Raw genomic sequence first — 26782 nt, 5'->3', positions numbered from 1 at the left:
GGAGAATGGCGCATGGGCCCATCTGGTCGGCTGGCGCCAGCAGGCTTCACAGGCCCAGGGTCGGCTAGCTAAGGTTGGGGGGCAGTGATATGCCACGTGTTTGGTGCAGAACCAGTGTTGCAAGAGTTTAGGGCGGGAAGGAGAGCCTGAGCCCTAATTGTCCTGTCCTATAAGGAGAGCTGTAGGCGCTAGCGTTGCATGGGCAAGAACTGTATGAACCGGCCTTCGCAGGCGGGAAACTAAGAGCTGGGGGAGGGGAGGTAGGGGTCATAGGGAGCAAGGCGGGCCCCTGCAGGCTTGGCCTGGCTGGAGCCTAGGGTTGGTCCTGCAGAGGAAGCTTGGATAAGGTTGGAAATTTAGGGTGGGTGGGGCAGGCTGTGGAATGGGTAAATTGGGCAAGCCGTTTAAAAGCTTCCGGCAAGTGACAACCGCATGCACCACCTGTCCCCGGTCCCTTTTCTTTTCGCGGGGTCTTTGTGTGGGAGTGTAAGGAAGGAAGCTGATCATCCTGGGAATGTGTAGGGGGGTGTTTGTGTCACAGGACCGGATGGTTTCCCCCCACCCCCCAACACCCACCCCCAAGAGATGGGACAGGAGAGGGCTGTCTAGAGTTCCGGGCTGAAGCCAAGGAGCCGTAAACACTGGGAGCTCGGGTTTCGCGTTTGCTGGCCCAGCTCCAGTTCCTAGCGGTGCCTTTGCTGGTGGCAGTGCCTACTTCGTTCGCCAGGTCCCAGCAGCAGCAGCAGCAGCAGGAGCGAAAGCAGCAATAGCAGTAGCAGCAAGCAGCTACCTGCTGGGGATACAGTGGCCCCGCTGCTCCCGGCTCCCCCCCTTGGCTGGCGCCTCCTAGGCTCTCGGGTGCAGGCGGGGAGGGGCAAGGGGCCCCGGATGGGGCTGGGGGACGGAGGAGGCGGGCCTCCTCACCCCTCTTTCCTAATTCCCGCCACGAGGTGGCCAATCAGGGGCTGCTAGCCTGGGTTGGGGTTTTTCAGCGCCAAGCTACAAACCGGGGCTTTCGCGGGAAATTGCAGAGCAGCTGGGAGCGCCGCGGGCGGAGGTGAGTTGTCTGTCACAGCTCTGGGCTCCACTCCGTGGGCTGGCCATGCATTTTTTTTTTTCTGGGTCGGGACTGATAGTGCAACTCGGGAACTTTGCAACTGGGAATTCCTCTCGGAGTTCCCGCGTCCGAAGATCCGAGGGAGCTAGGGACGGTGAGAGTTGCTTCAGCCCCCGGCTATCGAGCATTTAGTGAGTCCCGGCCGGGCAAAGGCTACATTCGCAGGGCCGGCACGGGTGCCATCCCCCGGGGGTCCTACTTCTCTGCCGTTGCCGCCCACTCACCATCTTTCTGCAATGGTTGTCTTAACCAGGGCAGTAATTAAACCGGGGCTAGAATGAGGAGTGGATACCGGGAAGAGCATGGGGAATGGGGGAAAGAAGGATTTGAATGAGGGGCCTGGCTTTGCTTACTCCCAGGAGGGGCAAAGGCAGGACCTTCTAGTACTGGCCCTGCCCCAGTCTAGTTTTCAGCTCATTGGAGATGGCCCGTGTGGTACTGAAGTTGTTTGGGAAGACAGCGTCTCTAGAGACCACCAGTACCATGTACCGTAGAGCATCTGGCAGCGCCACCAGAACACGCCACCGGCCCTCCTTGGGCGCAGCTCACCTTCCTTGGAGCCCCCCAAGGCCTTTGGTGTTTCCTAAGGGCCCCAGAGAAGGACTGCCTGCCAACTTTACCTTGGGCCACCCAGTACTGTCACCCATTTGGGGGCATGGATGGCTCTCTTTATTTTTAAGGAGGCATCCAGGACGCTCTGCTGTGGGTGGGCATCCAGTGCCAGGCGACTTGATGGGGCATCTAATACCACCTCCCTCCCCTAGGGTATCTAATACCAGGGTCCTTTCAGGGTGGGGGGCATCGATCACCAACCATGGCGCGGGGGGTTCTAGTGCCAGGCGTCTTCCCTAGCCAAGCTTCCATTGCCACCTGCCTTTTTTGGGGGGCACTCGGGGCCAGCTGCCATCCCAAGAGAGAAGAGGGGGAGCTCCACTTGCCTTCTCTAGGAGGCACTTAGCGCTACAGCCCTTGTTGTGTGGGCGGGTACCACTAGCGTTTGCAGCTCCCTGGGTACCAAGGGCGTAGTAAAGTAGTTTCAAAGCCTGGTCTCTGTAGCACAAGCATCCCGCTCCCTATCCACCAGCCCCTTAGGAAGTGATGGCTTATTTGCATGATCTCGCGGGATCGGGGCTCTTGGTGAAAGTGCGAATTCAATTGTGGCGCGGAGAACGACTTCGCGCGCCATTGCTAGTTGTCTCCGCCTTTCCTTGGGCCTCGTCCAATGGGATTGGGTGGGGCGGGGCGTGCAAAGCGAACTTGGCCAATAATGAATGCGGAGGCTTCGGGACTGGACTGAGGGAAAGGGGGTCGGTGGTGGAGAGGCATGGGGGTGAGGGCGGGGGCTAGATTGAGAGCGTTCATTGATTCTCTCTCCTATGGGGGTTGGGGAGCGGAATGCGCGCGCCACCCTGGGAGGCGGAGGGGGAGTTGGTGGTGGGGCCGGGCGGGCCTGGGCAGGCTGGCTCGAGACCACCTCAGCCCGCGCCGGCCCGCGAGCCGGGACCCCTCCCCAGGAGGTGAGTCCTGGGCGGGTTGGTAAAGCAGAAAGGCGGGGCGGGGGCGGGGCCTGCCCTGTGGAGGTCCCTGAGAGGACAGTGCGGGTTGGGGCAGGGCGTGGGCCCCGCCCCCCAAGCCTCCCGGGGCGGGGGGAGCCCCCCGGGACTGCCCAGGCAGGCGGGGGTGAGTGTGAGCGCTGGCTCTTTCTCTCAACTTCCCCTCCTTTTTTCCTTCCCCCCCTCTTTTCCTTCCTCTCTCCCTCTTTTCCTTCCTCTCTCCCTCTTTTCCTTCCTTTTCTCTTTCCTTTCCTTCCTCCTTCGTTTCTTTCTCCTATTTTCCTTTACTACTTTCTCCCACCTTTCTTTCCTTCCACCTTTTCTTCCATCTTTTACTTTATTTTCCTTCCTTACCATCTTTCCTCTTTCCCTCTCATTTTTTTCTCCCTCTTTCTTTTCTTTCCTTCTTCCTACTCCTTTCCTTTCTTTCTTTATTTACTCTTTCCTTCTATCCTCTTTTTCCTCTTGCTTTATCATTTCTTTTCCTACATCCCTTTCTTGTCTTTTTCCCCTCTTCATTCTTCCTCCTTTATTCCTTTTCCTTTCTCTTCTCCCTTCCTTACACTTTTTTCTTTCCTTCCTTTCCTCCTTTATCTCCGTCCTTCCCACAGAGCTACCAACATGTGGATCCAGGTCCGTACCATGGATGGCAAGGAGACCCACCGGGTAGACTCCCTCTCTAAGCTCACCAAGGTGGAAGAGCTGAGGTTGAAGATCCAGGAAGTGTTCAGGGTGGAACCAGGGAGACAAAGGCTTTTTTATCGGGGCAAACAGGTAAACCGACCTTTTTCCCTTCTGTCCCCCCCCCCCACCCCCGCAAGGCCTGGCAGGAGGAATCTCTACTAATGTTACCACTTTGTCTGTTTCCTCATCTGTAAAATGGGGATAATAACACTCACCTCCCAGGGTTATGGTGAGGATCAAATGAGATAACTATTGTAAAGCCCTTAGCACAGTGCCTGACATATAGCAAATGCTATATAAATGTTAACTATCGTCATCATCATCATCATTTTTGTATTATTGTTAGAGGTACCTAAATCAGGCAAAATAAAATAATAGTCAATTAGGATTTATTGAGTTTCTCCTAAGCACTTGTGATTTGTCTCTCCCCTGCTTTTAAAAATCCTTTTTAATCCTTTGTCCCAAAGGATTCTTTCTTTGCTGTACAGAATAATTTTCAGGGTCAATTAAGAGCTAATGAAGTGTCTTTAGAGGAAAAGTACCAGCATCACCTTTAATAACCATCTAGTAGTATAAATAAGAAAACCATTGCTCTCTGTTGGGAGGGTGAAGTCCCCAGAGCCAACCAGAGTATAATCAAAGGATGTGTTCACTTGCATTAACAGTTTTGGTATTCCATACCAAGAGAGACTAGGAAGAAAGGGAGCTTGAGTTTCTTGTAAGTGGCTGAGACAGTTCCTTCAGTTGATTTTCTTTTACAGGATTTTAGCAGGAGAGGTTACATATTTGTTTTGGTGGGAACATAGTTGAGGTAAGGGGAACATGGAGAGTCAGAATCAGGATCGTAGAGTTAAACAGTAAGTTTGCTAAATGCCCGCCTTTTTTTTTTTTTTTTTTTTTGTTTAGCATGCAAACAGGATTATGCTGCCATCTAGCGATTCATGAATTCCCAAAGCTTGGCATGGGTTCTTTGGGTTTGGTAGACTTTTCCTATTCTTATTAGAAAAAGTACTAAGTGATTCATTTGTCTTTCCTCCTAGAAGTACATTTTCAAAATGCTTATGAAAATGGAAGTGCTAAGAGAAAAAAGTTCTTGTTCAGTTGAATGTATTGTTCAGTATTGGCATGTTATGTGCATCACTATTTTTTAAACCTTTTTTTGGATTACTTCTGTTTTTGATACGACTGACCTCACCTGAAAACCTCTCCCCAAGAAATAAACAGTTAAACAAACCCCTAGTTCTGACAAGCATTCTTGATACTGGTCACGTGGCTTCTTCATTGTCTTCTGTCAAAAAAAGGAGCTATTTTGTCATTGTCTTTAATCCAAATTCAGGAGCCTTTTAGAGTTTTCATTAATTTCATATGCTTTATTTCATTTTGAGTTTTCATTATAGTAGTCATTGTGACTATACTTCTTTAATTTCATTTAAATTTTCTCTGAATTCTTGGTTTGACATTTGTCACAGTGCAATGATATTCTGTAATTTTCATACCTTATGATTTATTCAATTTGTGCCAGTGCTAGGTAAGTAAAAGTTGATAAATAAGTAGCAGGGTACCAAAATTTCCTGGTGGTTTTGGCTTTTACCTTCTCTCTCCCCACTGTGTTCCTTTTAGTTTGCCTATTTCTATAATGTCTTAAGTTAGCATCTTCTAGACAAGGGCTTCTTAAACTTTTCTCACTCTTGACCCCTTCACCTATTCTTAAACTGACCCCATATGGGTAGAGTATGAACTCTGTGATGTTAGGAAAGGTATTTTATCTAAACTTTGTTATCTCCCCTAGACCTTGACACAGTCTTCATAGTGGGTGCCCTGTAAGTGTCTGCAGAATTGATTTGGTGAACCTGGTTTTGGATGGGTCCTCTTATTGTATTGTTATTTTGTAAAAGCCTTGTCACAGAGCATAGCTTTACTTATACTTCAGTATCTCAAAGATCCATAATTTTATTGGTGTATTTTTTCCATTGACCCAGAGAGGCTAACTGCCTTATGAAATTATTTTCCTCAATTGTTTGGCCGAAAAATGTACCATACTGGCCAACTTTCCAATAACGTGGCTACCTGAACTTGGCTGGTCCTTGGGCAACGGAATTAATCCTGTATTTGGGGTGTTTGTGGAGCCTTTATAGCTAGTTAGCATCTGATAGTGCCAGTGGTCTACTGATAACACAACAGGAAGCTTCATGCTACAATGAGGTATCAGAGGAAGCATTGCTAGTAGAGTTCAGCTGTAAAGTAGCCCTGTGTATGTCACAGCATATCCAGCTTTTCACACTGGTCAAGTTGAAAGTTAAGTGTTTTCACTGTTAAACATTCTGTTGTTTCTCTTACCCTCTTCTTTCCTTGCTAGGGAAGGATCAGAATAATACTAAAGAATTCATGATTTTGGGGCAGGTAGGTAGTGAAGTGGATAGAACACTGGCCCTGCAGTCAGGAGGACCTGAGTTCAAATCCAGTCTCAGACACTTATTAGCTATATGACCCTGGGCAAGTCAAGTCATTTAACCCCTAATTGCCCCCCCCAAAAAGAATTCATAATTTTGTTAGTGTTGCTATTCTTTTCACCTGAGCAAATTGCAGCCTTTTTCAAGACCATTTAGGTCTGACTGAAACAATTCATCCAATGGCTAGGCCTCTGCACTTCACTAGGTCAAGTGTCAGATGATAGACAACAGCCTATTACAGCTGAACCAATGAACTCAGTCTTTCCAGCTTGCTAGGAACTGCCAGAGCTTGTGTTCCCCTGACGTAGCCTTCAAGAACGTCCATTTATCTCTCTTTGAATGGGTGCACGAGATGGACTTCAGTGGATTTCTCAATCATCTGGACTGCAGGCACTTAGGGGATATTGTTTTCTTCATGGTTAATTTCAAAACTACTTACAACTCACACATTTCATTCATTCAGTGAACATTTGTTAAATACGTATTCTGTGCAAGGCACTGGGGATGTAAAGATGAAAAACAATCGTTACTTGGCTTGAGAGGCTTTTGTGCCATTAGAGACTATAGAAGTGTGGTGTGAGGTTATGTGATGGGGAATAAGAGAACAAACCAGAAAAAGTGTTTTAGGAAAGTTAGAGAGGGAAGACTTTATATTTTGGGGGATGAGGGAAGGTTTTCTAGAGGAAATGGTACCTGAGTTGAACCTTGAAGGAAGAAAAGGCTTCTTTAAGGTGAGGATGAATCTTTTCTATAACAAATAAATGGTCTATCAGCTTTCATTTAGAGATTTCCATCTGCCCAGAAAGCCCATTCCACTTTTGCATAGCTTTCATTGTTAGGACGTTTTTCCTTATTGGAGTCAGATGACCTGGGTTTAAATCCTGTGTCCTTCACACTACCTGTGTGATCTGGGGTAAGTCACTTAGGCTTTGGGTTTCCTGGTCAGTAAAAAATGAGGAACTTTAGACTATATGATCTCTGAGATCCCTTTCAGCTCTAAATTTATGCCCCCAAGGTTAGATTTGGCTTTTTGAAACTTCTGTCCATTGCTCCTAGTTCCACCTACTGGGACCAAGAAGAACAAGTCTAATCCCTCTTCCATGTGACAGCCCTTTAAAGTATCCCTTGAAGATGGAGTCATCTTGTCCTTTCTTAGCTTCCTCCAGGCTAAATATTTTAATTTCTTTTAATTAAGTCTTCATAATGGCTGGCACTCAAGGCCCTTCACTAGCATAGTTTTATTCTCCCTACTCTCTAATTTCTCAATGTCTGTTCTAAAATTCCACGCCCGGAACACGATGCTTTAGATATGATCTTACCCGGGCAAAGATCAGAAGATGATCCTCGCCTTTGGCCTGCTCACTGTGCCTCTTAATGTAGGCTAAGATCATGTTAGCTTTTGTAGCTCATAATTATACTGGAAAGGGGGTGTGAAGGAGATAAAGAAGCATCAGAGATGATGCTGAGATTTCCCTGCAAGAGTGGGAGGGATGATAGTGCCATAGATAGAAAAAAATGAGGGAGGTTGGAGGAGGGGAATGAGTTTAGTGAGGAATAATAAAATTAACAATTGACATTTATGTAGTCCTTAAAACTTTGCAGAGTGCTTTATATATATTATCTCAGGAAAGTTAGTTTTGGATCAGTTTGAGATGCCAATTGGGCCTCCTACTGTATTTGTCCAGCACGTAGTAGAAGGTGTGAGACTACATATAGTACTGGGAGGAAACAATGCTCTCTCTCTCTCTCTCTCTCTCTCTCTCTCTCTCTCTCTCTCTCCCTCTCTCCCTCTCTCTCTCTCTCCTTCTCTCCCTCTCTCCCTCTCTCCCTACACACATGCACACACATATCATATGCGTATACACATATATGTATGTAAATTTAGGAGTCATTTGTATAAAGGTGATAAGCTGATTTAATGTTGAGAGTTTAGTTCATAGGAAAGCAGCTTAAGGGTAGATAGAGGGAATTTATTTGGTTCAAAAGAGGAAGTGCTCAGTTTGCAAAAATACAAATTTAGGCCTTCCTCTGGGTTGCATAGAACTTTTAGATCTTGGAGTTATCATGGCTTTAAGTAAGTTGACTTGTAAGATTGTTTAAATTCATTTCACCTTCAGAGACTCCATTCTTTTCCCCATTAAAGGGAACATACTTGGGCTACCTATCTCAGAGAGTTGTTGTGAGGGAAGCGCTTTGAAAACTTAAGATACTATAGAAATGTGAGTTATTATTAACATAGGACTTTTGTCATCTCTGCTTCCTACACAGATCAGATTTTTTGTTGTTAGAACTAGTTAGGCTCCAATCTGAAATAGCATTTTTGGAGGCAGTAAAAAGGGAAGGAAATAGCTTTGATTAGGTTCACATGCTTTTTATGTCTAAATAAATTGGGGAATGTGACATGTCAGTACTGTTGTGTGGTTTTGTGGTTTTTTGTTTGCTTGTTTTGGTTTTTGAGACTGAGTCTCCTTATCTTGTCCAGGTTGAAAGTTCAGGGGCTAGTCAGGTACTAGATCCCACTCCTGATTGGCATGGAAGCTTTTTCCCCACTTGACCCAGTTTGCTCCTCCTTAGACACCCTGGGGGCACTTTGCCCCAGGGGGTGTCTCCAGGGGGAACATACAGGGTAGATGTAGCTTGAGCCTTCTTGCAGCTCTGACCTCCCAAGCTCAAGAGATCTACCAGTGCTGGCTTCCCCAGAGGCAGGACTCCAGGTGTGTGCCACCATGCTTGGGATTGATTGTTGGAAAAATTAGAACTATAGGTTCATAAGAATGTAAGTATTTAGGAAAATCCTGAAGCTTCTCTTTTGCACATGTCTATTAGGTATGGTAAGGAATAACACTTGTATTTGCTAGAAAATGGCAGTACTAGTTACTTCAGACTCCCTCTTCTCACCTCTTCCCACCTTTTTGGGTGATGTTTCAAATGGTATTCCAAACTTCATGCCCATTAGTGTTTGAGACAGAATATATTATTTGGCCTTTTGATACCTCGTGAATTGTGGCACATTATTTTGGATCCATCTTTTTTGTTGTTACAGATAATGCTACTGTGAACATTTTTGTACAGAGGAATATTGACCCCCATAATAAGAATATATACTAATACTTCATCAAACTTCACAGCCTATTGTTGGTAAATTCCAAGTTTTTTTTTATTAAATGCATTTACAGCAGTGCATGCTACCTGTCAAATAATTTTTCTTGAAGCCTTAGGTATACCAGTACTCTTAGAAAATAATATTTTAAGGGGAAAAAAAAAAGCTTGAGAAGCCTCATCTTCCCATATGGTTCTACTACATGGGCATCATTTCAGGAGTAGGAGAGCTGAGCTTGATTCCTTCTGTGGCTAAGTTATCTGTGCCATAGAGAATCTTTTTTGTTGCTTAGATTTATTTCTTCATAGGGGTACCAACCTGTTAGGATTGGGAGCTGGATAGGTCCTTAAGGGGCACCCAGTTTAATCCGTCCTTTTACTTGTTTTTTAACCTCACATTTTTGTAGCAATTCATTGGGTTGTTAAAAATTTTAAACATTATTAATCTGTTTTGTTTTGATACAAACCAGCCCACCTCTTAACGCAACACATTTCTTGAAACATGGTTAATTATGTACTTTTAACAAGACAGGAAAGATGTCTCCTTTAACTTTGAAAGTTTGGTGCTGATGTTGGCAGTTGTACTTGACCAGAGTTTTGTTGCTTCTCCCTGCTGGCTTTGTTTACTTTGTTGCACTGCTGTATGTTGTCCTTGGGACTCTTCTTTGTTCACTGTATCACTTTAAACATATCTTCCCACGTTTCTCTGAATTCTTCATTGTCATTGCTTATAGGGGAATAATAGCCTACTGCCTTCATAGGCAGTCATTTGTTCAGTCATTCTCTTATTGTTTCTCATTTTTTGTTGTCATAAATTACTCTGATAGGAACATTTTGAGACATAGGAGATGTTCTGATTGTCTAGTGATGAAATATCTGGGTCACAGGATATAGATAAATCAGTAACATTTCTTGCTTAATTCCAAATTGTTTTACAGAACTGCTGATGGCTTTGATTTCTTACAGCTCCTCCAGCAATATCCAGTCTCCCATTTTTACAGATGGGAAAACCGAGGCCCAGAGACAAGCTTGTTTAAGGTCACATAGGTATTATGGAGCAGAGCCAGGTTTGGAACTTAGTTCATCCTCTGGCTGCTGATATCATTCACTTGCCACTAGACTGTGCCACAATTTGTGTGACTATCATAGCTTATTGAGGCTAGGTGTTTGGGCAAACTTGTTAAGTAAAAGTGGCTGTTTGGACATTATTGTTTTGTGTCTAACTCTAGAATTAAGTGGTGTGTGAATGTCTAGTGGGATATTGATATGTAGGCATTTTAAAAAGCCCCTTAGACAGTCTTCTATATCTTCTGGGTTAAACCTATATGCCATATGGAGTTCACATAATTGTGGAAAGGTATATGAAAATTTTAGCCTCTTAAAATACCTGTGTCTATTTCTATCTTGCTAAGCAGCAGCTCCAATTGGATCCCTGCAAACCATTAATATGTTTTAAGATATTAGAGGTTAGGGGTGGAAGGGTGTAAAATGTGACCACCATGAGAAAACTGGAGGTGTTTCCCTGAGAAACAACTGGTATAGTGAATATAGAGTGGAACTGTAGTCAAAGGAGCTGGGGTGAAGTTGAGGCTTTGCCACCTCTGCTCGGTGACCTTGAGCAGGTCGCCTTAGTGCCTGAGCTTCAGGTTCATCATCCATGAGTTAGGAGTAAGAGTTATTCTACTTCCTGCCTCTTTTCAGGGTTGCTGCTGCTCCCCCTGGTTTAGTCCTCTATTGTTTGGCCGGCTCAGGTTTGTGGGTTAGCGTTAGCCGAAATGAAGATTTGGAGAAAGCATGGTGTACATACTCTTTCAATTAGTTGATTGGCCTGCCAGTGTTTGTTCACCTTGTAGTACTCATAATGCTACCCACTCCTTTGAACCTGCTAGAATGATTTGTTTACAGGGATGCCCTGAATTATAGAGCTGGAAGACTCATCAAGGACTATGTAATACAACCATCTCATTTTACATGTTGAGGCAACTGGCATCCAGTGAAGTCAGAGTTTCTAGTCATTATTGCTTAGGAACCAACATTTCTTCAGGTTCTTCGTTATGGCCCCCTGATATGATAAGTAAGCACGAGGAGTCCCGAGCAGTTTCTCTTCATTTTTACACTTAGTGGAATAAAGTTTCTTCTCCTGGCATATGAGTTCCCTCTAGGCTTCTCATCTTACTTCTGAAAAGCATCCTTAGTTGGAAAGCATTTGAATTTTAATTAAAAAAGCTAATTTGTACTAAAGTGTTAATGTTATTACATTTTAACATTTTAATTAGGGATAAAGTCTTTTAAAAATTTTTTAATTTTTTGTTCTCAATTAATATGACACTTTCATAGGCAAAGAACAAAGAGCATTGTATATGAAACTGAATATTAGAAAAACTTGCTTTTTAAGGAAAAAAGTATATAATTCAACATATTTGTTCTAAAGCTGTCCCACTTGTCTGTCTCCTTACAAATTCTCTTCACTTTTTTATTTTTTATTTTTTTAATGTTTTTTGGCTAGGCATTGGGGTTAAGTGACTTGCCCAGAGTCACACAGCTAGGAAGTGTTACGTGTCTGAGGCCACATTTGAACTCAGGTCCTCCTGACTCCAAAGCCGGAGCTCTATCCACTGAGCCACCTAACTGCCCCTCTTTTCTGTTTTTAAAAACCATTCAATGACCTTCCTTTTTCAACATCACCACCACTTGCCTCTCTCTCCCCCAATTCCTCCTCCCATGTAAGAAAAACACCACCAAAAACTAGGGATAAAGTCTTAAAGAGCTCAAAGGAATTGATATCTAATGGCAGCTTCTTTGTAGGCTTTTATAGCCTTCTTACCTACGAATACTATTACAGATTTACTAATCAATAATGGTGATTCTAGTAGCTTTTGTGTTGTACATATGTAAATATTTAAGTCACCTATCTAAACTTTTGATTAGTATCCTTTATCTCTTGATAGAGGAAATGAATTAGTTCTTGCTGTTCCTGTTCTTTCCATACAGATTGCTTTAGTATGTTAATAATTTTCTGTTGCCATAAATAAAAGTTGACTGTAGAGTGAACTGAGTGTGCCAGTAAACCTGGACACACTCATACTCATGATCTGTGTATGTCCTTAAGTCTGAGTAACTTTTGCAGTGTCTGGTTCTGGGACTCATTTTGTTTCTAAGGAGTCGGGAAGGAAGTTATGGGGGTTTCACTTCTGTGGATTAGACTATAGTGGCGTTAATTGCCAGTGAATGTTTCAGGCAGATCTAAGCTATGTATTTCAGTTCTGTCTTCAATAGGAAATTAACCTTCACTTTTGAAATTCTTTAGTAGTAGTGGATTGTTAAGGCACTACTATTTGTTCTCATAGTAGGAGCTCAGTACTTATTAAATGAAGAAATGTGTTCTTTCAAATATTTTTCATGTCTTCTGTTTTTAACAACACTTACATTGCCCAGTATATCTTTCCTCCCTCCCCCTTACAGAGAACCATCACTAACAATGAAGAATAAAAAAGAGAAATACATTGACAAAGTCTGACATTATATGTATTGTTTCATTCTCATAGTCTTGGGGGCCAAGCTGGGTCTTGATGATTTCACATTATTCAGTTTTGATTGTTTTATTATTGTCATTCTTTCCATTTCCATTGTGGTGTTCATTGTGTATGTTATTTTTTTGGTTTTGCTTACTTCAATCTATCCATTTATGCAAAGGCTTCCTCTGTGTCTGTTATTTCTAATGAGAACTTGATTAGAGGCAGCGTGGTTTAATGGATAGAGGACTGGCCTTGTAATCAGGTACACCTAGCTTGCTATCCCTCTTTTTAATAATGGGGTGACCCTGGGCAAGTCACTGAGCTTCTTTGAGCCTCTTGTTTCCTCGTCTGTAAAATGGGAATACCTGTAGTACTTAACTTCACTGGGATTTTGTGAGAATCAAGTGAGACGATGCATGTGAAGTGCTTAAGAAACTATTAACCACTTTAATTTGACAGTTTAGTAGTAGAAGATGCATTTTGAAATATGTATCTATTACATATATTTGCATTTAGTAATTTAGTTCTAATTTGCATCCTCAGAAATGGATGAGTCAATTGGGATCATTTTCACCTGACTGTGAGGCTAGCTGACATTTATATGGCACCTTAATGTTTATGAAGAATTCTGGGATGTCCAAAGATGAAATGTCAGTTATTTTTAGAAGCAGTTTTATGGTTTTTACTGAAGAAATACCTCCCCCTGAAGTGACTGACATGTGAACTTGGCCATTCAGGTGACTTGTGGCTGTAGTTGATCCTTTAAGAGTGACATCATGGGCTGGGGGAAAGAGTACTGAATTTGGAATGAGAATGTTGGAGCTTGGGTCCTGATTCCATTTCCTACTGTAGGCTCTGATTTTGGCGGTCATTTGATCTCTCCAAGCTTTGATTCCTTTATCTGTAAAATATGTTTATCTTTATCCTTTATCTAGGACTTGTGCTGTTTACTGTATAAGATGCTTTGTAAACAGTTGAGCCTTACAGGAATGTGATCGATTTAACCATATTTCCTGGAGGCTCAGGGAGGTAAAACTGCTATTCATTGCCTTTTCACTTGCATTTTGCATCTCTTTTCCATTGGTATGACTGTGATCTGGTTGGTTAATTTGAGTGCCTCCTGAGTGTTCTTCTTTGGATGCTGTCAGGAAGTAAAGGAAAGAAGTGAGACAAAATTTTACAACTTTATGCAGGGAATACAGATGCAGTTTGTGATTCAGCGTAGAAGGCAAAGCATGCAGACACTTACAAAGTAGATACAAACATCAATTTCCCGATAGTAAATGGTGAAGTAAAGGCTTTAATCAGGGAAGGCCTTCTGCAGTTTAAACTGGATCTTGAAGGGAGATGATGGCCATGGATTGGCAGGAGGGGGTACTTTTGTAGGTGTGGCAGTGATGGTATGGAGAGGCAACCTGATAAGATTTAGAAAATGAAAGCATTCTAGGGTTGGTGCCTTCTTATTGAATACCTCATTTTATATGGTTAAGGAAACCAGAGAAATCAACTGTGTAAAGTCACAAAGGTAATCCAGCAGATTTGAAACTAGGCCTTCTAACCATTCTGTGCTTTTTCCACATTTGCATTATGGGATATACAATATGTTATGCACGATGGGTATTTTCTGACACATAGTAAGTACTTAGTTAATGCTAACTGGCTTGTGTTTTCTTATACTACTAGCTATGTGACCTTGTGCACGTCACTTAATGCTTGGAAAGTCTGCTTCCCTATCTACTTTAATTAAGATGTTAATTACACTGCTTTCTTACAGGGCTTTTTTGAAGAGAGCTAGCATTGAATCACTGTGTCAGGATCCAGAAGGATTTTGACAGGCCAGAATGTTGGGCTAGATATAATAAGATCACATGTAATGGTGATAAAGATAGTCTTGACTTTAAGTATACAACGGTAGGGAGGTAGGGAACCAGGAGGCACATCTAGATAGTGTTCCTCAACAGTGTGATACAAAAAAACAAAAAAACAAAAATTGGAGTCCTATCTTAAGTCTTTTTAGGAGAGGCATGGTCAGAACAAGGAAGATTATAATTCTACTCAACTTGGCCTAGCTCAGACCGAATCTGGAATGTTATATTCCAGTTTGGGCATTGTGTTTTAGTAACGAAATTGGTAACCTAAAGAGTTATTTGAGGAGAGTGGCCAGATTGGTGAAGGACCTAAAGGATCTCTTAAGGAATGGGGCAGGTAACGTGGAAAATTGGATGATAGAGTATTTGAAGGAAGGGCCATCATGTGGAAGAAGGGTTAGATTAATTCTGGCTGGTCCCAGAAAGCAGACCTTAGGAGTAGTAGGGGAAGACATAAGGAGGCAGATTTAGTTTGGATGTAAGAAAAAAATTTCTTTCCACAGCTATTTGCCGGAGGGGTGAACTGCCTCAGGAGGTAGTGGATTCTCTTTTTAGAAACCTTCAAGCAGAGATCAGCTAACCACTTGTCAGGTGTCTGGTAGAGAGAATCTTTGTTCAGGTATAGAGGTTGGGCTAGAGAGCCTCTGAGGCCCCTTCATATTCACAGGTGGGCTGAAAGACAGATAGGATGTCGTGAAGGGACAGCTGAGGGCCCTTCCCCTAGCTCTGGAGGGCATTTGCCAATAATATCTCTTTCCTCTTTGCTTTTCTCCACAGATGGAAGATGGGCATTCCCTTTTTGACTATAGCGTTGGTCTGAACGACATTGTTCAGCTGCTAGTGCGACAAAGCCCAGCTGTACTTTCTGTTCCTAGTAAAGAGAAGGATTCTGAACTCTCTGATACAGATTCCGGCTGTTGTTCAGGCCAGAGTGAATCCGATAAGAGTTCCAACCACGGAGAAGGAGCCCTGGAAATTGATGGGCAACCTGGCCCAGCTGCTCAAGCAGACTGGATTGATCCAGGATTTGGCCTCTATAAGGTAAAGTTCTCCATTTTGGATTTTTGATGTGTGTTACTCTTTGGAATATGATTTCTTAACCTTTTCCATTCTGTGCCTCACATTTGTGAACCTTTCTGTGTGTACCTGGGGTCACTTTTCCCTTCCAATTCCTCCTCATTCCTGAAAGAACCATTGGTCTAAGCATGCAACTAAATGTCAGCAATCATTTAAGTTTTTACTATGTGCCAAGCACTGTGCTGGGCACTGAGGAAACATGCGGAGAATGAAATAATTCCTACTGTTTAGGGGCTCACATTCTCTTGAGGGAGACAGCATACACATATATAAGTATGTACAGGATCAATACAAAGTATACACAAGGAAGTTAGGGTGGAACACATTAGCATCTGGGAGCTAAGGAAAGGGTTTTTTATAGAAAAGTAGTGCTTGAGAAATTATGTCTTGAGAGGAGGAGAGAGGACTTCTGTGAGGCAGAGACAGGGAGAAAGACAGGAAAACAGGCTCTCACCAAGGCCTGGAGACAGGGACCCAGACAAAGCCATTTGAGCTGGAGCATGGAGTGCAAGGAGGTGGGCACTGATGTACAAGGAGGCTGGGAGGATTTTGAGTTATGGCCATTTGGGAAGGGCTTTATAAGACAAAAGAGTTATTGTTTGTCCTAGATAGCAGGGAGCCCCTGAAGTTAACCGAGTAGGGGAGTGATATGGGTAGCCCTGTGGAGAATGGTTTAGAATGGGGAGACACAGAAGGCAGGGAGACCGATTAGGAGGCCATTGCAGTAGTCAAGGATATGGGTGATAAGGACCTGAACTAAGGTGATGGCTGTGTAAGGAGTGAAAAGGGGTTGGATGTAAATGAGATTGTGCATGTTAGGAACAGCAAGATATGGCAAGTTGATTGGACATGTGAGCTGAGGGAGAGTGAGGAGTCAAGAATTAGGGACAGATTTACAGACCTGGGAGCCTGGAAGAATGGTGCTGTCTTTAACAGAAATAGAGAACTTTAGAAGAAAGGTGGACTTGGAGGAAGAAGAGTTGTTTTAGACATGTTGAGGTAGAGACATCTGGGATATTGAAATGTTCAACAGGCATTTGGGATTGAAGCCTGGAAGAGACTGGAACTGGATGTAGAATAGACCTGAGTCATCTTCAGAGAAATGGTAATTAAACTTGTTATCTTTCACCAAGAGACAGAATGAAAGAAATGAATGACTGAAAAGACATTATTAAGCCAGTGATATGCCAGGCACATAAACTGAGGAGAAAGCCTTGGAAAGCACCCACAGTTAGTGGGTGTGATAAGGATCATAAGCCAACAAAGGAAGCAGAGAAGCAGTGGGCAGGCAGATCAGAGGAGAGCTCGGAGTGAGAAGTACCACAGGGACCTGGAGAAGAGAGGGTATTGGGGGTGTGTGTGTGTGTGTGTGTGTGTGTGTGTGTGTGTGTGTGTGTGAGACACACAAGGTGGTCAAACAGTATCAGATGCATCAGAAAGTCCAAAAAAAAAGTATAGAAAAGATTAGCAGATTTGGCCATTAAGAGATCATTGATAACTTTGGAGTGAGCATTTTCATTTGAGTTATGACATTGGAACGCCAGACAGCAAAGGGTTGCAGAGTGAGTGGGAGGAGAAGAGGAGGTATCAGATGTAGGTAACTTTTTCTAGGAGTTTGGCTGAGGGAAGAGATGGGTCTACTGAAGGCTTTTTAAAGATTGGGAAGACTTGGGCATGCTTTCAAGACATGATCTCAAACATGCAATAATGCACATAAGCACTTTGAAAATTTGAAATAATTGTTTTAATGTGTTGTTATTAGACAATTAAGTGGCACAGGGGAGAGAACACTGGACCTGGAGTCAGGGAGACCTGAGTTCAAATCAAGCCTTGGACATTTACTGGCTGTGTGACCTGGGCAAGTCACTTAGCCTCTGATTCAGTTTCCTTATCTGTAAAATGGGAACAATAATAGTTCCTACCCAGGGTTGTTGTGATGATCAAATGAGATGTTTGTAAAGCCCATTGAAAACTTTAAAGTGCTTTTAAAATTTTTTGTTATTATTATTATTATTATTTTCACAGTAGCTGTCTCCCCTTTATAGTTATTACTCCCTTTGTTGTTTTGAACAAAAATTGAGAAAGGAGAAAAATTAGGAAACTGTGACTCATCGTTATATGCAGATATATTTTCCACAACAAGCGATGTTAGCTTGGAGTCTGAGGACTTTTTAAAAAATAATTTATTTATTTTTAGTTTTCAACATTCACTTCCATAAGATTTACAGTTTTAAGTTTTCTCCCTTTCTGTCTCCTCCCCCTTCCCCAAGATGACATGCTATCTGATATAGGCTCTATTTAAACATGCACATTAAACATATTTTCACATTAGTCATGATATAAAGAAGAATTAGAGCTAATGCGAAGAACTGTGAGAAAGAAGAAACAAAATAAAACAACAAAAGAAAAAGAGCAAATAGTGTGGTTCCATCTGCATTCAGACTCCATAGTTCTTTCTCTGGATGTGGATAGCATTTTCCATCATGAGACCTTTGGAGGTGTCTTAGATCCTTGCATTGCTGAGAAGAGCTAAGTCTGTCAAAGTCAATCATCGCACAGTGTGGCTATTTCTATGTACAACGTTCTCCTGGTTCTGCTCATTTCATTCTGCATCAGTTCATATAAGTCTTTCCAGGTTTTTCTGAAGTCTGCCTGCTCGTCATTTCTTATAGCACAATAGTTTTCCATTACATTCATATACCACAGCTTGTTCAGCCATTCCCCAATCGATGGGCATTTCCTCAATTTCCAATTTTTGGCCACCACAGAAAGGGCTGCTATAAATATTTTTGTACATGTGGGTCCTTTTCCCATTTGTGTGATCTCTTGGGGATGCAGATCTAGAAGTGGTATTGCTGAGTCAAAGGGTATGCACATTTTTATAGCCCTTTGGACATAGTTGTGGACTTTTTCTTTTATAAATATTTTGGTAACTATACTTCAAAATAAATGTTTTTTTTTTTTTGGTAATCCTATGTAGTTTATTTTATGCATTTGTGAACATTTTTCTGAGAAGAGATCCAGACTTCCCCACACTGACTGTGAAAGGAGTCCAGGACACAAACAAGGTTGAGAACTCCTGATCTAGAAGAATTAACTTTCTATTATATTGTCAAAAGATATGAAGTCTGCTTTAATTCGATTTAATTCAAGAAGTCATTATTAAACACTTGTATGCAGAGGGCCAGTGGTAGGTGGCGTCTGGGTGGTATAGTGCAAAAAGTGCTGGACTTAGAGTGGGGAAGTTTCTAGTTTGAATCCTGCCTTAGTCACTTTCTAGTTATGTGATCCTGAACAAGTCACTTTGCCTCTCAGCCTCAATTTCCTCATTTGTAAAATAGGGATAGCAAGAACACTCCTAAGTGTGATTGTGAGGATCAAATGAGATAGAATATATAAAAGCACTTAGCAAACCTTAAAGTGCTCTGTAAATTCTAGTTATTCTTGTTATTATTAGGTGCTGGAACTGCATCCTCAATCCATTCTCTACTTTCCCTCCTCCTCTCCCCTCCCCTTGACTTCAGGACCTCTTGGTATCTTCATGCACCTTCTTTCACTAAAGAATAGCTGTCCCTTTTTGGCCAAGGCTATCCTTTCTATCATTTTCTTTGCTCCACCAATTACTTCTTTTCTCTTTGCATCTCTAATCTTTCTCTCTCATTTTCCTCTTTACCTACAAAGGCACTCAGATCTCCAGATCCTTAAACAGAAACAGCAACTGTAGGAACCCCTTCTTTTGACCTTTTTGATTCCCTCAAGCTACTTTAAATCTCTTTTCTACATTCATAGATTTAGAGTTGGAAGGAAATCTAGAGGTCATCTTGTCCAACTCCCTCATTTAACAGAAGAGGAATCTGAGACTCAGAGAGGGGAAAGGACTTATCCAAGGTCCCACTGACAGATGGCAATGGTGGGTTTCAAATTCATGGCCTCTGGTACCAGATCTAGTATTTTTCCTCTATACCTTGCTGTCCGGTCACTGCTGCCTCCCTCTTTATCACCCTATAATCTGACTTCCATCCCGTGTACTTCTCTGAAACTGTTTCTCAAAGGTCATTCAAAGACTCCTCTTGACCAAATTTATTGGCCTTTTCTCTATCTTCTTTCACCTCTTTGTATCATTTGACACTTGTCATCTTCTCCTTGATACTTTTTATTTCCTTGGTGCCTTTAACACCACACTTCTGGTATTCCCGTCTTTCAGATAACTTCTGCTTTGTTTCCCATGGCGCCTCTTTTGCCCTAACCCCTCCCCCCCAACTCTGGTCTTGGCTTTTTCCCCTTATTTATTTTTATCCTTTCTCCCTTGGTTATCCTAAAGCTGTACCTGTTATCTCAGTGCCCATGATTCCCAGCTCTTCATTTCCAGCTTTGAGCTGTCCTGGGAGGCTCCAAATGTGTGTTATTTCCAGTGTCTTACTGGCTTTACTTTCATACTCAGGCTTGACTCCATGGTATGTTAAATTGTTTTACTAGTCACTCCTCTAGGACCCTGAGGACCTGCTAACTTGCTCTTTTCTTTTCTCCACCTGTTAATCCTTATTCCTGGGAACCTCCACCTTTAGACTTCTCTTCTTCTAATCCTAGGCTGTAGTGCGTCCGTGGAGAAAGTTGTGATATCAGGCTGTTCTCCCTTACTTCACGTTTCTGCTGTGCAGCCTCATTGGCTGTCACTGCTTTGCCGAAGTCCTTAACTCTTCTCTTACAGATTCCTTCTTTCCCCTGGAGTGACTATTTCAAATCATATTTTCTCTCTTTAAGTCCTCGACTGTACCTCCAACCCCATTAAGATGATTTGGCCTTCTGTTTCACAGAAAAGGTAGAGTTCGTTTAATGTGAGTTCCCTGAGCTCCTCTTGCATTTTTCAAAACTTCTCAGTATCATCTTCTCTTTATCGTTCTCCTCTTTTCTTCTGTTAGAGAAGAGGCCTTACTGAGGCTGTATTTGTTCCCTTAATCGCTTTCTCTAGGCTTCTGGGCCCTCACTTCATCAGTGATGCCTTTTCTCCACTGATTGCTTTCTGTCTCCTTGCAGATGTGCTCATCTTTTCAAACCTTCCCCTGACATTTCTAGCCCATCCAGCTACCACTTCATTTCTCTTCTGAAAAACTTGAGGAAATTTTCTATACCTAATACTTCAGTTGCTTAATCTCCCTACCCTTGTAACCTATTCTGAAATTTCTGTCACCACCACTAGAATGAAACTGTTCTCTCGGAATTCATTAGTGACCTGATTGCTAAATTCAAAGGCTTTTCCCCCACCCTCCCACTCCCCACCTTCTCCATTGCTCCTATTCCTCATTGTTCTTGATTTCTTTGACGCATCTGACACAATTGACCACTATCTATTTTCCCTTTGCTTCAGAGGCATTTCACTCCCCTCCTGTTTCCTGTGTTGGTTCCTTGTCTTCTTCCTGGCCTAATATGGTGTCTTTGTGTTTTTGGCCATCTTCTCCCTCTATACACACTTTTTTGGCAATCTTACTGACTCCCTGTATTCACAGAGGAAGCACTCTCACCCATGCAGAAGATTCCCCAAAATGTATTATCTCTAGTCTTAGACCTTTCTCCTGTTATCTAGATGAGCCTTACCACCTATCTGCAGGACATCTATACCTTTATGTCTCACATTACTTCTAACAAAATGTTTCTAGAATCAGAGCTGCGTATCTTTTTTAAATCTGCTCTTGGTTTTTCACTTTGTCTCTCTTTTATGTGTAGATCTGGTCTTGTCATTTATTTGTTAAAATCTTCACTGGTTCTTAATTGTCTTTTAAGTCCTGTTTGTTCTTTTGCATGACATTCCAGACCCTACAATTTGGTGCTAATCTACCTTTCCAGCTTTAATTTATATTATTCTCTTTTACATATTCTGTGCTCTAGGTTGATTGATTCATTTGTTCTTCTTACTTACCTCTACTTATTCACCTTTGTGTCTTTACTAAAATAGCCTTCCTGTTTTTGCCTGTTTAATTCCTACTCATTCTTTAAAACCTAATTCAAATATCACCTCTTCCATGAAGCTTTTCCCTGATTTCTCCCTTGCCCCAGTATGCCCCCTTCCCTTTCTCTATATAATACATCTTTTTGACTAGGCTCTCTCAGACTACAGAAACTGTTATTGTATCTTTAAGAACCAAATGCTTGTTTTTGTTTGCCCTTCAATCTCAAAGAGGACCATGACATCATAGAGGAGTTGTCATGACTTGCAAGTGAGTTGGATTTAAGTGAGGGAGGGTGCAAAGTCACCAGCCTCACTCTCTCCTCCTGAGCCATCTGGGTCCAGTGGCAAGATATAGATCAGGATGCCTAGATCTGGCCCCTATGCAGGGGGAGGCCTTGGCCTTTTTGAGCTAAGGTTTTTCCCTGGTCTCAGTTTGTCTGAGGCAACACCCATTCAGTGATTAAGGCTAGGTAAAAATGAGGCAAAGAATGGTCTCTTTTACCTAGTCAAAAAAAATAACATAAAATCAATCTGTGAGGGGAAGACCCTCAGGGTTTCTGGCCAAAACAGAAACAATTGGTATTTACACTCACTCGAGCCATCAGAATCCAAACAATGACCAAATGAGGCTTGGGCTGGGACCCTTTGTTGGCCAATCTATGAGAGCCAGAGTGATTTGGGTTTAAGGCTGCCAAATGGAATGTTGTGGGAAAAGTAGTCTGAGGTGGCAGTTTAAAGTTAAGAGTCAGAAATACCTTGCTTTGAGAGGCTTCTCCCTGTGAAGTTAGGGAAAAGAGTTTATTTTTTAACTTTGATTTATGAGGAGATAAACTGGGGAGAAGACAGAGAAAGAGGATAAGGAGAAAACTTGTGAGAAATGTCTTAATTATGTGATTAAAATCATTATAAAGAAAATTATGTGGAAGAATTGGCAGTTTACAGTGTATTCTGGAATGACTGTTACTTTACTGTGATAGTTGAAGAGAGGATAAAGGAAAAGGAATAAAAATAACTTGGTTCCTGAGAGACCAAATTTAACTATTATCTTGAGAAATGCAAACAGAATTCTTGAGACTTTAATCAGAACCTGGAATGAACTGAATGGAGAAATTGTGGTCTGAAAGTAACAAGAAGTCGTTTGCTGTTAGAGTGAGAGTTTGAGGTGATTCTGGTTGTGATCTTTTTCGTAGACAAAATTTTGCAAATGTCTTTTATTCATTTCATTTTAATAAATTATATATTGATCAGTTTTGCTATTTACCCAATTCTAAGAAAATTAAGGGATTTAACGTAAAGAAGTATTAACAATTACTATTGAAAAAGGGAGTTTTTCCAGTTAATTTAATAAATGCTCTTTATTGAACTGGGGTGGGGGCTTGAGCCAGCTAATTAGTGAGAGGTTGAAATTGTATTAATTACTAAGAAAAATTCAAAGCATACCCTGGGATCATTGCTAATGCTTGGGATAGTAAGATTAAATATGGGAATGATTCCAGTAGCAGGCTGAAGGGTAACCTAAGGAGTGTTTGACCTTAGCCAACTCCATTAACTCTTGCCTCATGATAGGGTTGAGGGAAGGGCTAAACCTTTTAAACTTGCAAAATCAGTAATGACTCCCTCATCTAGGCCTTAAGGAGCACTTTGTTTTATATTGCTATAGTGTGCTTACCATGGATTATTTTGCATTTCAGTTATCTGTATCATATCCACCACTAGATTTATAAATCCTGTAAAGTCAGGGATTGTGTCTTATCTAAACGTTGTATCTCCCCCAACTCTGAGCACAGTGGCTTTGCACACAGTAGGTCCTTAATATCTGTTGAATTGTAGTGAATAAGCTGTCAAGTTCAAATTCTGAAAATTGGAAATTACCAAGGTCAGTGAAAAACTTTTCCTTATTCATCTGTAGATCAATGAATATGTAGATGCCCGGGATACAAACATGGGAGCGTGGTTTGAAGCCATATTGGTAAATGTTACAAGGAAAGAAAAAGCAGCAGCCAGTGAATCCAGTGACAATGGAGATGGCCAAGTGGCTGAAGAGGATGTTATCTATCATGTGAAATATGAAGAGTGAGTTTGGAGTTGGTTTGTGGTTTCTGAATGGTCCCTCACATAGATGATTTTGAGGGTCTCTCATTTAGTTTGTCCCTGTGTAAGACTTCAATTCATAAAACTGTTTTGGAAGTCACATGAAGGAAAAATGGTTAATGGGGATACTCCTACACAAGCATGAAAATTAATTGTGGGTAATAGAAAGAGTGCTGGTCTTAAGAATCAGGAGTGTATTTGAAATGCTTCAGAGACTTACTGTGGCCATGGAGAAAATCACTTACACACTTGGAACCCCTCTAAGTTTTCCCTGCCTTTAAAATGGGGTAATAGCACCCTACCTCATAAGGGTTAGGGATCAAATGAGATAATGTATATAGAGAACGTTGCATACCTTAAAATTATAAATGTTAGTTATTATGTAATCTTGGCATACATTTGTAATAATTCATTTCAAGGGAGGAGAGTTTAGTTTTTCATATATAGTCTTTGTATATCTGTTAATTGATTATTGTACTTTTTATTTTTAAAGCTATCCAGAAAATGGCATTGTGAAGTTGAGTTCAAAAGATGTAAGAGCTCGGGCTCGGACAATACTGAAATGGCATCAGCTGGAAGTTGGACAAATTGTGATGGTGAACTATAATCCTGATGAGCCCAAGGAGAGGGGCTTTTGGTATGATGCTGAAATTCTTCGAAAACGGGAAACTAGGACTGTTAAAGAGATCTATGCAAACTTACTGCTTGGGTAAGTTGCATGTGATTGTGAGTGTACCTCATAATGTCACAGTAAGTTGATATAATTGAAGTGTTGGCCATAGTCAAGAACTGGTGATTTCTTGAAAATTAGAGGTATTAAAGTAGCCTAATTTAGCTTAGAAACATAGAGGATCAGCCCTCCAGGGAGCCTTGAAGATCATCTAGTCCAGTCCAAACTCAGAAATGGGGACTGCTAAACCATACTTAACTGATCCCTTTGGGGCCTCATATTGACTTAGTTTTAAAAAATACTGTCCTCTATGTTTTATTGTATTTTTATTTATCTTGTTAAATACTTCCCAAGTACATTTTAATCTGGTTTGGGTTGCACTTGGGAATGTTGTGGGCTGTGTGTTTGACACCTGATCTAGTCCAAATGCTTTCTGTGACCCAGAAAGAGGAAGTGACTTACCCACGTTCTCTCAGTGAGGTTGTTATAAGCAATGGAATTTGAATTCAAGGCTCTTGATCTCTAGTTCATTGTTCTTTTCACTGTACAACACTAGCTTATGGATAATTAATAAATTCAATCTGAAGTAAAGGAAGAGTCATTAGATTGGGATTCTACTCTTGAATATTTCATCTCTGAGAACTATCTTTAACATAGAAAAAAGTTGAAATTGGCCTTATTTACTTTATAGTGCTGTTTGCTTTTGAGTTGTCATTATTTCCTTAGTTGCCAAATATGTGAGGGCCTACCCCTCTGAATCTGAAGAATTTCAACTTAGTGATTGGAAACACTTTTTTGAATGGGAGACTGCTGAGGATGGAAGAGTCTCAGCTGTTTTCACAAGTGATCTGCAAGGGGTGTTGATTAACAATGTTAGCTTCCAGATCTATTTTCCAAATGCATGCAAAACAGGAACAAGCCTTGAGTGAGTTTTCCAGTGCTTTCAGCTCGGTATTGCAAAAGAAACCATTAGTTGGGGGAGCACTGAAGTCACTTCTGCTCTCAAGCTCAGTTTCTCCATCTGCTTAGTGGGGAAAGTGATAAATCTTACTACATGCCTTGTGCGGTTTTTGCAAGGAACATTAAACCTTAAAAATACTTTTTAAAAGTAGATTTTTATGAGTTCCAATTAATTTCACATATAATAATAATAAATTATGTGAGGTAGAATAGAGAACTGACCTTGGAGTTAGAAAGATCTGGGTTCAAGTCTGTCTTTTGATGCATATTAGCTATATGACCATAGGCTGAAAATGATTTAACTTCTCAGTGCCCAGTCAGTTAATTAACTCTAAAACTTAAGTTATAGACAGATCACCAGTCTGTTTCTCTGGACGGTATTTGTCTCCTAGGAGTTCTCCACATTGATGAAATCACAAATTTGAGTCAAGGAAATAGGTTATCATTGACTGACATATTCAAGAGAAATGAAATGTTGTCAGAACCCCAGTCTGAGAGCCACAAGACTTATAGTAGAGCCAGAACCTGTTCTGGTCCTGGCTCTGCTGTGAGCTAGTTGTGCTGCTTTGGACAAGACATTTCCTTTCTCCAGTCTCAAGTCTCCTTATCTGTAAAACTTTGGACTAATTGGTCAATAAAGTCTCTCTTAGTTTTAAGATTCTATGGTAACATGGTGAGTGATATGTGGATCAGGTAAAAGGAAGTAGATTGATTTAAACATTCTGTATTATGTAAAAACTTGATTAAAATTTTTACTTATTATCTATGGATTTATTTCAAGGTAGTTCTTGGCAATCTTAAAAGATAATGATGACTGGGGCAGCTAGGTGGTGCAGTGAATAGAGCTTTGGCCTTGGAGTCAGGAGGACCTGAGTTCAAATCCAGCCTCAGACACTTACTAACTGTGTGACCCTGAGCGAGTCACTTAACCCTGATCACCTCAGCAAAAAGTAAAAAACAAAAAAACAAAAAAACAAAAACAAAAAAAGATAATGATGACTGTAAAAGATTTTAGCCCCATATAAAACTGCCTGCTTTGGTGAAAAGAGCCTGAGGTTTAGAGTTAGAGGACTTGGGCGCCAAACCCAGCTCCTGCTCTTCCTGCTTGTTTGAGCTCGAGCGCTTCCCCTCTAACACGAGGAGGTTAGACTTCATGTGAGGTCCCTGCCAGTTCTCATTCATATGCTCCTATGTGATGGGGATGTAGCACCAGTGCCAAGTTAAGTAATGTTTAGGGATTGGTGCTAGTGTGACCTCACACACTTCTACAACTGCCATCATACTCTCCTAAATCCTTTTTATCAGCTATGCTGAGAAGTTCTTTGTTACTGTGTTTTCTTGCCCTTCCACCATTAGCACCATGGTGCCCTACCTCCTTTTCTCTCTATTAATACCTTATTCATATCTGTATTGTCTTCTGGTTTTTTTTTGTTCTTTTGGTTTTGTTTTATAATGTCTTGATTTCTCATAAAGTCATAAGCTTCCATTTGCTCCATTCTAATTTTTAAGGAAGTATTTTCTTCAGTGAGTTTTTGAACTTCCTTATCCATTTGGTCAATTCTGCTTTCTAAGGCATTCTTCTCCTCATTGGCTTTTTGGACCTCTTTTGCCATTTGGGTTAGGCTATTTTTTAAGGTGTTATTTTCTTCTGTATTTTTTTGGGTCTCCTTTAGCAAGCTGTTGACTTGTTTTTCATGATTTTCTTGCATCACTCTCATTTCTCTTCCCAGTTTTTCCTCTTCTTCTCTTACTTG

At 41.6% G+C, this 26782-nt stretch overlaps 1 protein-coding gene across 1 annotated transcript in view; it reads left to right on the top strand.

The window, feature by feature from the left end:
- Positions 1-973: 973 nt before the first annotated feature.
- The window catches only part of UHRF1 (ubiquitin like with PHD and ring finger domains 1), a 45755-nt gene continuing 19946 nt past the window's right edge, over positions 974-26782 (top strand). Inside the window, exons 1-5 of the mRNA XM_027851381.1 lie at positions 974-1057; positions 3282-3444; positions 15064-15327; positions 23217-23380; positions 23892-24107. Of these exons, the coding sequence (XP_027707182.1) occupies positions 3292-3444; positions 15064-15327; positions 23217-23380; positions 23892-24107 (797 nt within the window). The 5' untranslated portion in view covers positions 974-1057; positions 3282-3291. The remainder of the gene's footprint in view (positions 1058-3281; positions 3445-15063; positions 15328-23216; positions 23381-23891; positions 24108-26782) is intronic.

Source organism: Vombatus ursinus, unplaced genomic scaffold (assembly GCF_900497805.2).
Source record: "Vombatus ursinus unplaced genomic scaffold, bare-nosed wombat genome assembly UNPS02009173.1, whole genome shotgun sequence".
NCBI lineage: Eukaryota > Metazoa > Chordata > Mammalia > Diprotodontia > Vombatidae > Vombatus > Vombatus ursinus.
Note: the sequence above shows the minus strand (reverse complement) of the source record. Positions and strands in the feature narration are given on the sequence as shown.